Here is a 12,973-nt window from a genome sequence, read left to right on the forward strand (position 1 = left end):
ATACATGGCCCATCTCCTCCTGCAGAGGGACTTGGATGAGCAGGGCAAAGGAAACAAGGTCTGAATGTTCCTACTGGAGGGAAGATAGAGACTGGAGTTTGTTTCTCTAGGCCAAATGAGATCAGAGTGGCTCCACGCATGACCTCTCTCAATGGTGGGCTTATCCCCAGTCTGAATCCCTTCTCAAATCCCTTCCCACTGCTAACAGTTTAGTTGTATACTTTCTACATACTTACAAATAGTAGGTGATTAGTCTGTGTGTGTGTTTTCTGTTGCTATTATTGGTCTTTTAAATTTGTCTTGAAAAAATACTTTTTCACAGCAATTTAAAGCCCAAGGAAGAGATACTCACTGGAGGCCATTGCAATAGTGCAGGAAGGAAGGTACCAGATGGGGACGGAGAAGGTATGAGAGACTTTGGAGGTAGAATGAAAAGGATGTGGGGACTACTTTTACATGGCATTATAGGATAGAGAATGGGTGGGACTTGAGTAACAGAAAGGATGACAGTGTACTCAATTGGGATGGAGTTAGGCCAGACTCTTCCACTCTGCATCTCCCAGAGGGAGAACTGAGTGATACCTTTGTACAAAATGAAAAAGAGAGGCCTACTTGGGCTTCCCAGGAACCCTGACTTTACTTTGAGTTCTCGCCCAACAAATTTAGACTATTTTATGAATATTTCATCAGTTCATTAGTTTCAGAAAAAATTGCTCTCCTTTAGTATGAATCACACCACACCCATCGTTTTCCAGATCAGCTGACTGACCTGACCTTCATCTTGATTAGAATGGGACTGATGGAGCAGAGAGGCAGTGTGGAGAGGAGCAGGCTTATGGCTGAGGCATGAACTGATGCTACAGCACCTCCAGAGCAGGGACTCTGCAACTGGGAGTGGACATTTGGGGCTTATCCTTGAGGCCAGGCCCAGCCAGGCAAGGATAAGTCTCAGCAGGTAGATGTTGGTCCAAGACATTACCTGGAAATTTTGACTTTGTCCATGGTCTCTGATTTCAGATGCTTTTTCCTATCAAACATCTCATCTCCCAAAGTGACGGAAATTTGCTCCCTATTCCGAAAGAGGCGATAGCCAGGTGACACGTTGATTACTTCCTGGACATCAAGGTGGAAAGCAAGATAATATTGCAGCATCCTGAGATTCCTCCAAGTCCACTAGTGCCCTACTCACATCTAAAAACACAGATATGAGATAGGAGTCCAGTGCCCAAGTCCTTCCTGTGCCCTCTCCCACTCACCTTTGTATCTCCAGATTTCTTTCCTGAGGTCCAATCGCAAGACTAAATTGGATCCAAAACATAACCGTTGACACCTACTTCATATTCTACATGCAACCCTGTTCCTCCTCTATGTTCTCCATCATGGCCAGAAGCCTGGAGGTAGCTGAGTATTGCGGAAATCACTCAGTTTTCAAAATTAGGCCTGAGTTTAAATCCTGACTCTGCCACCAACCATAGTCATTCGACATCTCTGAATATCTCAACATCTCAACATCTCATCATTATTCACCAGTTTCCTCTTCAGAAAATAAGGATAATAACTTCCTCAAAGGGACTGGTGAGAGTAAAACAAAATAACATATGAGAAAAATGCCTAGCACAGTTAAAAAAATTTTTTTTTAGTCAGTTCTTCCTCTGTCTCCTGCCACATGCTAAATCACAAATCTGGGCAGGGCCACCATTCGTCACAGACCCAGATACGACTGTGCCTTCTAGAGTTGTGCAAGCCAGCCACGCAGGATACAAGACCTGCCACTGTTATCTCCTAAATATTTCCCATATTCCTCTATTCTTTCACACCCCTGGCCCCGACATAGCCTGAGGCCACCACCATCTGTCTCTTTAGCTCTGAGATACTTTCCCAGTGAGACTCTCTGCCTTCAGTCTGGCACCCCTAGATTCATCATCCTCTTCTCCTGGAAGGCTATGACATTTTTGTTTAATTTTTTCCTTACCATTAAGGGATTACAAAATCCTTTTCTAAGAGGTTTGGGAAAGAAAACCTCTAAGTTTCTTTCTCTTTTCTAAGAGAAAGAAAAAAAATAGATAAAAACAGAAAGCGGTAAAAAGCACCAATTATATCCCACCAAAGGGTTTTTTTTTTTCTAAAATGTTAATTTTAGCTGGTCCCATGCCAGTGTCAGACCCATAAAGGCTCCCAGACATCAAAAAGATTGGGTCCAAACTTCTAGGCAGGTGTCAAGATCCCTCAGGGTTTGGTCCCCATCTCTTTCTCCAAAACCTCCTGCTCTTACTCCCCTAGATGCCCTGATGGCCCTTCGCCCATCACTTGGGGATTTCCAAGTGCAACAGAGGGTTCCCTGCATCTGTGTATGAGCTGTCCCCTGGCCTGGACTGACTGCCACCATCTGGTTTCCCTGGGACACTCTCCTTGCCCTACACAAGGCAGTAGAGAGGTAATTAAACACTCCCTCTGGGGTCTGGCTGAGTCAAGTTCAAGTCCTGGTCCTGATACTTAGCAGTCACATACTATCACCTCCTCATAGGATCATTGCAAAGATTCAATGACGTAAGTACGTGTAAAGGACCCATGCCTGCACACAGTAGGTACTCAATAACTGTTAATCCCACCACCCTCTTTCCATTTTTACTTACATAAGGTAAATTATTGCTCTCTTCTTGTTTTCCTAAATGGCTTTTCACTCTGTAAGAGAAAGGCGTGCTCAGAAGCAACCACAGAGCAAAGAGAAATTTTAAGCTCAGGATCTGTGCCCTGACCCCACCACTCATCTGTAAAAAGTGGCATTCCTGGGATGATCTCTGAGGCCCCTTTCAGATCTCAAAATATTATGTAGAAAAAAGAGAATATTTAATTGTTCAGGGATCATTAGTACACAAGTTGTAATAAAATGGCAGATAGTAAAAAAGTGGGAAATCGACTGGTCACTAGTCTAGTAGTAGAACCATTCCTAATATAAGGGCCAAGAGACTTGGAGTGAAGATCCAAAGGGCTCTCCTGAGAGTGGTGCATAATTTTAAACGCACACACTTTTTTAATGACATGTACTCTGTCTGCACAACTGCCTTTCTTCTCATTCGCACCAGAATTTCGTGTTCGAGGACTCTGAAATAGCCAGTTAAGTTAATTCAGGATAAGCAAAATATTGCTAATTTGAGATCTGGTACTAATCCTGACCATAATGAATTTTTGTTTTCAGGTACAGAAACATGAGTATAATATCATGTATCCAAATACCAAAAGAGTATTTACAAGGAAGTTCACCTAGAAGGTTGAAAGATTAGAATAAGAGTAACTACCTTTTGATGTGCTGACAAAAATAGGTAGGTCTAGGTATATGACATCAAGGCCTATCTCCTTGGCCTCAACGTATACTCACACATGTACACATACCATTGGGCAGCTGCTGTGGGACAGACAACTGAAACCTGCTCTAGAAGTTCCATTTACCTACAATCAAAACCACCACAGTATCATTAAGGGTTGTAGAGTTGGTTGCCAGGGTGGGACAGGTCCAGAGTCTGTGGCTGACTCTGGATGTGTGATGTGGACTCTGGCCCCCCTCGAAGGGTCCGTGTGCTGTGGCTGCGATGAACATATTCACACAGACTACAGAAGTCCTGTGGAGAAAAAGGGACGGCATGGCCACTCTCTCAGTGAGAGAGAGGGCCCCAACCCCTGCCTGGACAAGCTTTTATTGCTTTTCTGGGTACATTACATGAGGATGGTCTTCATTTACTATGCACATCGTAGGTTCACCATAGGCGATTACCTTTTACAGGTAACAAAGAATGTGCTAATTACTTCAAAGAGAAGGATGTTGCAGATCAAGGGAAACATGGTTGAACTAGTTACACTCCATACTTGGAAGGTTTAGCACAGATTTTAGGAAGTTACTTTAAAGATAAGCAATAAACATTTGCTGCCTCAATTCAGAGTGAGGAAGTTTTAGCAAAAGCAAGTCTCATAGCAGCCTAGGTACAGTGCAGGCCTGATTCCCCATGGGAGAACCAATCCATGGATTTGGGTCTATGTGCCGTCTTGCTCCCCACTGGTTTTCAGAGTCAGGGGTAGACTACATTCCCCATACCATGTGGAACGGTTCCCTATAGATGTGGTGAGTGGGGTTGGGAGGACTTTTCCTGGTGGAAGCAATTCCATCTCAGTCAATAACCATCAGTCTGGTTTAGACTCCAGGGGGCCTCCAGGGAGGCACTCAGGACTCTCTTGAGGAAACCATTGCTGGGATTTGGCTACCTTAGATGTGACCACCAACCTTTGAGTATAACTTTCACTGACAAAAAAAAAAAAAAGATTCCGTGTGTTAAAAAATGGGCGTGAGTGCAATATACACTGATGATACAGTGAGGTCCACATGTAATTTAAGAGTTAGAACCATTTAAATGCAACTTAAATCAACCATATATTTCTAGTTCAAATGTCCACAATGATAATTTGGTCTGTTTTCTCTGCATTTAGGAAAGCCTTGTTGGGAACCACTGGTTCTCTTTTAAAAAGCTGACCATGGATTTGAGTTTATGTCCTTTTTTTTGCTCTTAGTAAATCTCTTTGAGCAAACTGATACCTTCCACAGCATTGCATTAACTTTAGAATTTCTGGAAGTGTCAGAGTGTGACTACATAGATACTCATTTTGTCAGATAATTGGGTTTCTCTCATTGAAAAGTAAAAGGTAAGATCAATCCAGACTGACTCATCTTTACTCTTTTTCTCCTTGTGAACTGGTTACTCACATTACTACAATTGCACTGACCAAATTTTGACACTTTGTTGACATTAATCAACATTTTCTCATTTAATGAATTCAATGAGTGGTTAATATATGCAAACCACAGCGCCTTGTACCAAGAAAAATGGAACGAGTGTAAGAGAGAAAAAGGCACTGAAAATAGAAGGAAAAGAGTTAAGTGCCATAGAGAACTGCAGATAAAGTGATTTGCTAATTATGTCTCTCAGGGGTCAAGAACGTCCAGCTGCTGCCATTTTTCAAAGCTCCTGATATCATAAAAAACAAAAACAAAAACTCCCAACAATTGCTGAAACATGGTTACAACAGTTGAGATATAGTTCATGTTTAAGAATTGAAAACTTTATACAAAAAGCATATTATATGTTTGCAAGAAAATTAGAGGATTCACAAACAGGATGTAATTCAGAGAGTTGATGGCATGTTTGATGACAGAGATCCAAGTTAAGAGTTGACTGGTGAGCAGTTTCTTCCTGTGCCCATTTGGAGGTCATGTCAATGTCTACCTGAGCCTCTTCCCAAGAGTGAGGGCAGGAGCAGCGGGCCCTCCTGTGTCTGGCTGCTCCATTTCCCTTCCCAAGTGCTACCTAGGCAGAACTTGGAGGCCGGCTGACAGGGAGCCCAGGACCAACTACATTGACCAAGTGTATGTTCTTTGAATTGGTTTTAGAAGATGGCAGGGAATTATTTGCCTTGAAGGATCTTCCTGGAAAGTTATAGATACAATCAGCAGGTCTTCGATAGAGAATTTTAAAGACATCCACAAAGTGTTCGTCACTGTCTTGCAAAGCCAGAGGAGGACCATATTGGCAAGGGTTAATGTTGGCAGGCCAGAGTGGAGCTGTGGGTGTTAATGAGGTCTCTCCCAACAAGAGGCACTGGGTGACTGAGGCCTTGAGCTTGACTATTAAAATGGAAGTTAGATAAGATCCACAGTTATGATCATGCGGGCAGGGTGCCAGCACATAGGAGGAGGACAATAAGGAACTGTTTCACTCATACACAGGCATTCGGTGAATCCCTTGTTATGAATGGATCCAAATCCCATCAGGCTTTGCCAACACCACTCCACTGAGATAATTCCCTTTGCTGTCACCAAGATGCAGGCTACTAAATCCAACAGTACTGCCCAGGCTTCATCTTAATTGACTAGCAGCAGTATTTAACACAGATAATCAGACCTTCCTTCTTTGAATATTTTAATCTTTTGCTTCCAGGACAGTAGGTAGATGATTCTTCATCTGTCTCTTGGCCACTCCCTCTCAGCGTCCTTTTCAAATCCTCTCGTCTCTCCCACCTCTCAATGGGAGTGCTCTGGGGCTCAGTTCTCCCCCCTTCCTACCACTGTCTCCACTCCTTGCCTTGGAGATCTCACCTGGGTGCAGGGCTCTAAGTACCATATGCCGATGACTCTCAAATATGTATCCATAGCCCAGACCTCTCAGATCTGCTCACCCAGCTGCTTACTGGACATTGCCACTTGGATATTAAGAGGTATTTCAAACTTCCTAAGCTCAATGCCCTACATATGTACCCTTCCTGTAGTCTTCCCCAATCACAGAAAATGGCAACTCCATCCTTCCTGTTGCTCAGCCCAAAATCCTGAAGTCAGGTTTGACTCTTTATTGTTTCTCATACATTATACTCATCCCATTAGCAGATACTAATTGTTTGTACCTTCAAAATATATCCAGAATGCAACCAATTCTCACTACTGTTTCCACCAAGTTCAATCATCATCATCCCTTGCTTGGATCCCTGCAATTACATCTTATCTGGTCTCCCATGGCTTCTCCCAAGGCTTCTACTCTTGGCCACTGCAGTCCTCATTCTCAAGGCAGTAGCCAGATTAGTCTTTCCAAAAATACAAGCTGGATCATGTCACTCTTCTTAGAATCCTCTGATGGCTTCCCAGCTGTTAGGGGCTAAGCTGTGTCCCACACCCCCAAATTCATTTGTTGAAGCCCTAACCCCTGATATCTCAGAATATGACTATTTGGAGATAAGGCCTATAGAGAACTGATCTGCCTGGCAATGGCAAATGTAGCCCAGCCCTAAAGGAAAGCCCATAGGCACGTGGCGGCATGCAGGATGCCAAACCCACGGATCGGTTCTCCCGTGGGAAATCAGGCCTGCATTATACCTAGGCTGCTTTAAGGCTTGCTCTTGCTAAAACTCCCTCACCCCTAGTTGAAGCAGCAAATGCTTACTGCATATCTTTAAAGTAACTTCCTGAAGTCTGTGCTAATTCTCCCAAGGATTGAAGTGTAACCAGACCAATTACTCTTACCATTCCCTTGCATTTGCAAAATTTTTTCCTTGTTAATCTGTAGGAAGTAATCAGTAACATCCTTTCCTTTGTTATCTGTAAAAAGTAATTACCTAAAGCAAACCTGAGCATAATGAATGAGAACCTTCTTTGATGTATGCTATTAGAAAGCCAATAAAAGCCTGTCAAGGCAAGGGTCCTGGAGGGCGCTCTCTCCTTGAGAGAGTGGCTGTGCTGTCCCTTTTTCTCCACAGGACTTCAGTAGTCCATGTGAATTTGTCTCCTCTCATCCACAACACCGTGGACACTGTTAGCCAGAGTCCGCATCAAAGGCCTTTAGATAAAATGAGGCCATTAGGATGGGCTCTAATCCTATCTTAACGGTGTTCTCATAAGAGATATGAGGACAAACAGAGAGGCCCCAGAGATGGACACATACAAGGGAAAGACCAGGTGAAGAGGCAGCAAGCAGGCAGCCATCTGCAAGCCAAGGAGAGAGTCTGGAGAGGAAACCAACCTGCCAACACCTTGGTCTTGGACTTCCAGGCTCCAGAACTGTAAGAAAATTAATTTCTGTTGCTTAAGCCACCCAGTCTTTTTTGTTGTTGTTATGGCAACACTAGCAACTGATACAGCATCCCTTTTAGAGTAAAAGCCAAAGTCCTTTTACAGTGGCAAGCAAACTTCACTGTATAAATGTCCTATTGCTGCTATAATAAATTACTGTAAGTTTAGTTGCTTTAAACAATATCAATTTATCTTAGTTTTAGAGGTCAAAGTCAGCAATGGGTCTTACTGGGCTGAAATCAAGGTGTTGGGAGGGTTTTATTCCTCCTGTAGCCTCTAAGAGAAAATCTGTCTCTTGCCTTTTCCTCCATCTTCAAAGCCAGTAATTGCATCTCTCAGACCTCTGCTTCTATTGTCACATCTCCTCTGACACTCTGACTTCCTCTTTCACATATAAGGACCTTTATGTTTACTTGGGGCCCAGCTAGATAATCCAGATAATCCATCTACCTCAAGTCAGCTGTTTAACAAACCTAATTTCATGTGCAATCTTAATTTCCCCTTGGCAAGTAACAGAACATGGTCACAGTGTCCAGGGATTAGGATATGGACCTCTTTGGGGGACCATTATTCTGCCAACCACATTCATTGTCTCTTACTTCTCTGAGCTCATCTCCCACCACTCCATCCTCACTTTCTCCATTCCAGCCACACTGGCCTCTTTGATTCCCTGGAATATGGCCAGATGTGCCAAGTAAGTTCCCATTCACAGCCTTTGAACTTGCTGCTTCCTCTGCCAAGAGTACTTGGCCCAGATGTCAGCGTGGTTTTTGCTGTCCCCTTAACAGAGGGACTTTCCCTGATCTCCATATATAAATAACTGTAAGCTCCAAGAAAGCAGAGCCTTTGTTGTGTTCACTGCTGTTCCCCACACCTGAAACACTGCTTAGCAAACAGTAGATGCTCAATAATTATTCTCCAATAAATAAACAAATGGAATACAAAGACTCATGGAAGACATAAAACTAAGTTACACTTGTAAGTTTATAAAACGTGGGCAAAATTTTAAATATGTAAGTAAACATAGAGTTGTAATTTATATAAAATCTTAGACACAGGAAAGTAATCAGTTAAAGGATAAACACTACCAATGGGAGGCTCTTTGCCTGTGACAGGCATCAGGAATTGTACCCTTTTAGGGCAGGAAACCATTGTCAGGGCACCTCAGAGGAGAGCTCATTTGTAGTGATTTTGAATGCCGTGGGTACAGAGGGCTTTAGAATCTATATGTAGGATCTGAGGTTAGGGGGAAATTACAGTGGGTTCTGGCAATTCTCTGATCTTTCTGGCAGTGATTAGTTCGAGTCAGGCAAGGGTGTGAAAGCCAAGGAGAGAGATTGTTGTATTCACACACTTCAAACCATTCCCAACCCATGGATGGACAAATACTTACTTTTGGGAGACAATAGGTTTTGTTGTTGGCTGGACATAATTTTGTTTTTTTGAAGCTGGAGGAAGAAGAGTTAGCCTAAGAGGAAAAAATAAATAGCAAAAAAAGAGAAAATTGGAAATTCAGAAGCCTGTTTTAGTATTCCCAGATTAGGTAGATCAGCACAGAGTCCCAAAATTGGAATACATGGCTGACAACAGACGGTCTTTTTGCAACCTCAGGCTGAATGCCTTGGCACTTGTTCACTGCTCCGGAGGGTCCCTGGATTGGCAGCACAGCTCATCCTCCAGTTCCCAGAGCTCTTCGTCCCCCATGGAGGGGCAGTCCCCATGGGTCCCTTCGGTTGGAAGCCCCCCTTTTTCTGCTCAACTAACTCTGAGACGCCAACATTTAAAGTGACACTAAAACTAGGCAGGACTAGCAAGAGCAATGAGCAGCTAGCAGGCTGGCAGGGAAAGCTGTGCAAAGCGAGGCTTTCTGGCCCTCTTGGGATTTTTGCTACCAAATTGTTCTGAAAATCTTGTGACATAAAGAAGGCTGTAGATGGACCACAAGCCTCCAGGCCATAGTCTATCCCAGGTAATCCTTACTTGGGCTTCCCTGTGGAGGTCTTTCTCTGTGGATGAGGTGTCTTGATTAGCTTCCGTGGTCCCAAGTTGCAAGGGTCCCAGCAGGTGCAGTAGACAAGAGGGCTGGGGTACATGGCAGCAATATGGGGCAGTCTTGGCTTCTAGGTCAGGAGGCCCTTGATGAATTAGGGGGAAAAGAACAGAGAGTTACACCATTTAGTGTCAAAGCAGCAATATTTAGAGAGAAATTGGGAAGAACCCAGGGAAGGCCCAAAGCAGATGGTAGATTCTGGAAGCTGTCGATCTGGTACAGGGTCTTGACTACAGAATCACACCTCACCCTTTGCCACCCAGTAGGCTTGACCTGAAAGCATTAAAACTTGCCATGACTGAGTGCTTACAGTGAGCCAGGCACACATGGAAGACACATGGAATTTTGCAGATAAGGATAATGAGGATCAGAGAGGTCATGGAGGTAGCAAGTTGCAGAGTTGGGAACAAACATAAGTCTGCCTGACTCCTAAGCCCTTGCTCTTCCATCAGGTCACACTAGCTCTCTCTAAAGTACAGAGAAATTCCTACAGCAGGTCCTGCACAGAATTTTCTGGAAAATTAGCTCTGTTACTCAAGTGAAACTGGATCTCCCAGTTTTTCATTCCTGGCCACCTGCCTGAATTCCAGTCAACTCTTCCTTCTTAGCTCCATAAAAAGAAAAGCAAAAATCCCTATTATGAAAATTGGCATGAAAGACAACTACCAGATAAACATGATCACACTTGATCACACTTGCTTATCTTTTTCTTTCCAGAACCCCACTAAAATCAGAGTTCAGGAGTAAAAGAGGTTTAATCTCACAAGAACAAAGAGAATGAGAGAGGAGACAGTACTGCACAAATGATGTCAATACATGTTTGGCACAATAACTTCCTCATTTCGCATACCATAAAAAGCTACAGCCTATGTGTGTAAACTAGAAGGAACCAAATCCCATGTGCAAGACCCCAAGGCTCAGAACTTGACACAGGTAGATCATCTAATAATACTTATAGGCATTTCACAGATCTGTTGGAGCCTGTGGTTGGTCAAATAATGCTCCTTCCCCACTAAACATCCATGTTCTAATCCCTGGAACCTGTGAATATGTAACTTTTTTGTTCCAAAGGAGCTTTATAGCTGTGATAAGTTAAAGATCTTGAGATGGAGAGATTATCTGGATTATCAGTGTGAGCCCAAGGTAATCAATAACAAGCATCCTTATAAAAGGAAGGTGAGAGAGTCAGTCAGAAAATGGTCGAGTAGAAGTGATCTAGAAAGGGTCTTGAGCCAAGGAAAGTGGTCAGTCTTAAGAAACTGGAAAAGGAAAGAAAATGATTCTTCCCTAGAGCTTATAGAGGGAACAAAGTCTTGTCAACACCTTGATTTGATTTGTAATAAACTGAACTTGTTTTAAGCCACTAAATTTGTGGTAATTTGTCACAGAGCATTTGTAATAAAAAAAAAAAACAAACAGAAAATTTAGCAATAGAAACATAGAAACCTAAGAAAAGAAAAATTATATAAATACTCCAGGTTGAAAAAATTGTATAAGAAAGTAGATATAATCATAGTAAGGCACATACACACACATATATTTATGTAAACATATACTGATTTAACAAAAAAGTGAACTGTGACTATAACTGGTGGGAGGGCAATGGCAGGAGAATGAATATGTGAAATCCTCTTCTACCATAGCAGGAAGTCAATAGAGAATGTTTAAAATTGAAAAATTAACAGAGTAGAGACAAATTATTTAGAAGCATGAAGTTCCAAAAGAAATAGCTAAAAGAGTTGAAAATAATTGTCTCTAGGGAATATCTAGAGCACAGTGAGGAACAGAACTAAGAGGGGTGGGGAAGAAATTGTAACATTTCATTAATGAATTTTTAATACTATTTGATTTTTCAATGTGTGTGAAGTATTTGATAAAAATTAAAATTAACATCAAAAAATGCTATGAGAGCCAATAGACCAACAGAAGCATTACAACGACATACTTAACTCAAATTTCTGTGACTGGTTTTCATTAGTTCACTGAAATAAATTTGCTTAAGAATCAGCTGAAAAATGGAACAGACCTTTTTCTCTAATGTGACTGATGCTTGAGAAACCCAGTTAGAGCTAAATGGGATCGTACCATTAAATCCATTTTACAGATGAGGAAACTTAGACTCGAAGTCATGAAGTGACTCTGGGACACCTACACATGCTCACTTAAGAGCACAAATACTTACAGCTCCTGCTGTGAGTAGCCTGCTGGATGCTGGGGATACCGAACATTTGCACCTTGTCTTCAGAAAGTGTGCAGGTACTAGGGTAGTCTCAGGAAGGGAACTGAGTGAGCTGTGGAGCCAGGACAAGAGACAATGCCTTGAAGAAAGGTAGGATGTGCAGGTGGTCTGAGTCCAGGGTACAGTGTGGAGTAGAGACTAGGGCTAGAAAGGAGGCCAAGGGACTGGATAAACAGCAAAGACCTAAAACATCAGGTGACAGGGCTGCCATATGTGTTTGTTCCCCTTGTGTTTGGGGCCCTAGCCAAGAGATCTTAGGGAAATGAGGTCAGGGAAGCAGATGGGGTGGAGCACTCCAGGTGAGAAGACAACACCACAGGGGGTAGAATTGAGGTGACAATCTGAAAGGAGGCTGCAACACTAGCAAAAGAGTAGCTTTGCTTCTGCTTACGATGTGGCATCTGCTTTCTGAGAGTACAGGGGCCAATCCTGAGGCAGGAAGTGACAAATGAATATCGGCCAGCTCTCAGCAACAAACTGCCCTCCCTGTTCCATTTCTTGCCTGCCCGTCTGGACTGTGCCATTCTTGAAGGCCTGGACTTCGCCCTGTCATTCTCTGTGCCCCCACGGGGCCTGGCGAAGCTACTTGTCCCAAACGCCTACTTGATAAATATTTGTTGCTGGACTATAAACTGGGTGATTATAACCACAGGGACCAGCCCAACGAGTTGAAATTGGTCCACAGGTGAACCTGCAAAAATGTAACGGTCATTACAATATTATAGATAATATTAAAAATTAGAATTAAAAAAGGCCGGCGGACCACGGGCGCCGCAGAGAGGACCTCAAGACCGCCCACATCCGACGTGGCAGCGTCGGTGCCAGACACGCGGGTAGAGCTGAAGCGGTGCCTGCGGGCCACGCGCGGCACGGAGCGGCTGCTCCAGCCCCGCCTCATGACAGATAAAAGCCTAGACTGTTGCAGAGACCGCCACCAAGACCAGCCCGGCGGACTCGCTGCGGACGCGAGGGGTCAGCCTTGCGGGTCTGCGCAGGCGCAGGCCCCCTGCGCGCGCACGTCTTTCCCTGCGTGCACGTCCCTTACTTCCCCTCGTGCTGATCTTTGGGAGCGTGTTGGGATCCC

At 43.5% G+C, this 12,973-nt stretch overlaps 1 protein-coding gene across 2 annotated transcripts in view; it reads right to left on the reverse strand.

Moving 5' to 3' along the window:
• FLACC1 (flagellum associated containing coiled-coil domains 1) overlaps nucleotides 1-12,460 on the reverse strand; it is a 31,364-nt gene extending 18,904 nt beyond the window's left edge. Inside the window, exons 1-6 of one of the 2 annotated variants that reach the window (XM_024564299.3) lie at nucleotides 12,281-12,460; nucleotides 11,833-11,941; nucleotides 9,581-9,735; nucleotides 8,994-9,068; nucleotides 2,634-2,682; nucleotides 980-1,113 (exon numbers count right to left, since the gene is read on the reverse strand). In XM_024564299.3, coding sequence (XP_024420067.2) covers nucleotides 980-1,113; nucleotides 2,634-2,682; nucleotides 8,994-9,068; nucleotides 9,581-9,693 — 371 coding nt within the window. In that variant the 5' untranslated portion in view covers nucleotides 9,694-9,735; nucleotides 11,833-11,941; nucleotides 12,281-12,460. Of the gene's footprint in view, nucleotides 1-979; nucleotides 1,114-2,633; nucleotides 2,683-8,993; nucleotides 9,069-9,580; nucleotides 9,736-10,316; nucleotides 10,364-11,832; nucleotides 11,942-12,280 lie in introns of those variants that run through there. The other variant, XM_045198400.2, reaches the window with a different exon arrangement.
• Nucleotides 12,461-12,973: the final 513 nt, after the last annotated feature.

Source organism: Desmodus rotundus, chromosome 2, assembly GCF_022682495.2.
Source record: "Desmodus rotundus isolate HL8 chromosome 2, HLdesRot8A.1, whole genome shotgun sequence".
Lineage (NCBI taxonomy): Eukaryota > Metazoa > Chordata > Mammalia > Chiroptera > Phyllostomidae > Desmodus > Desmodus rotundus.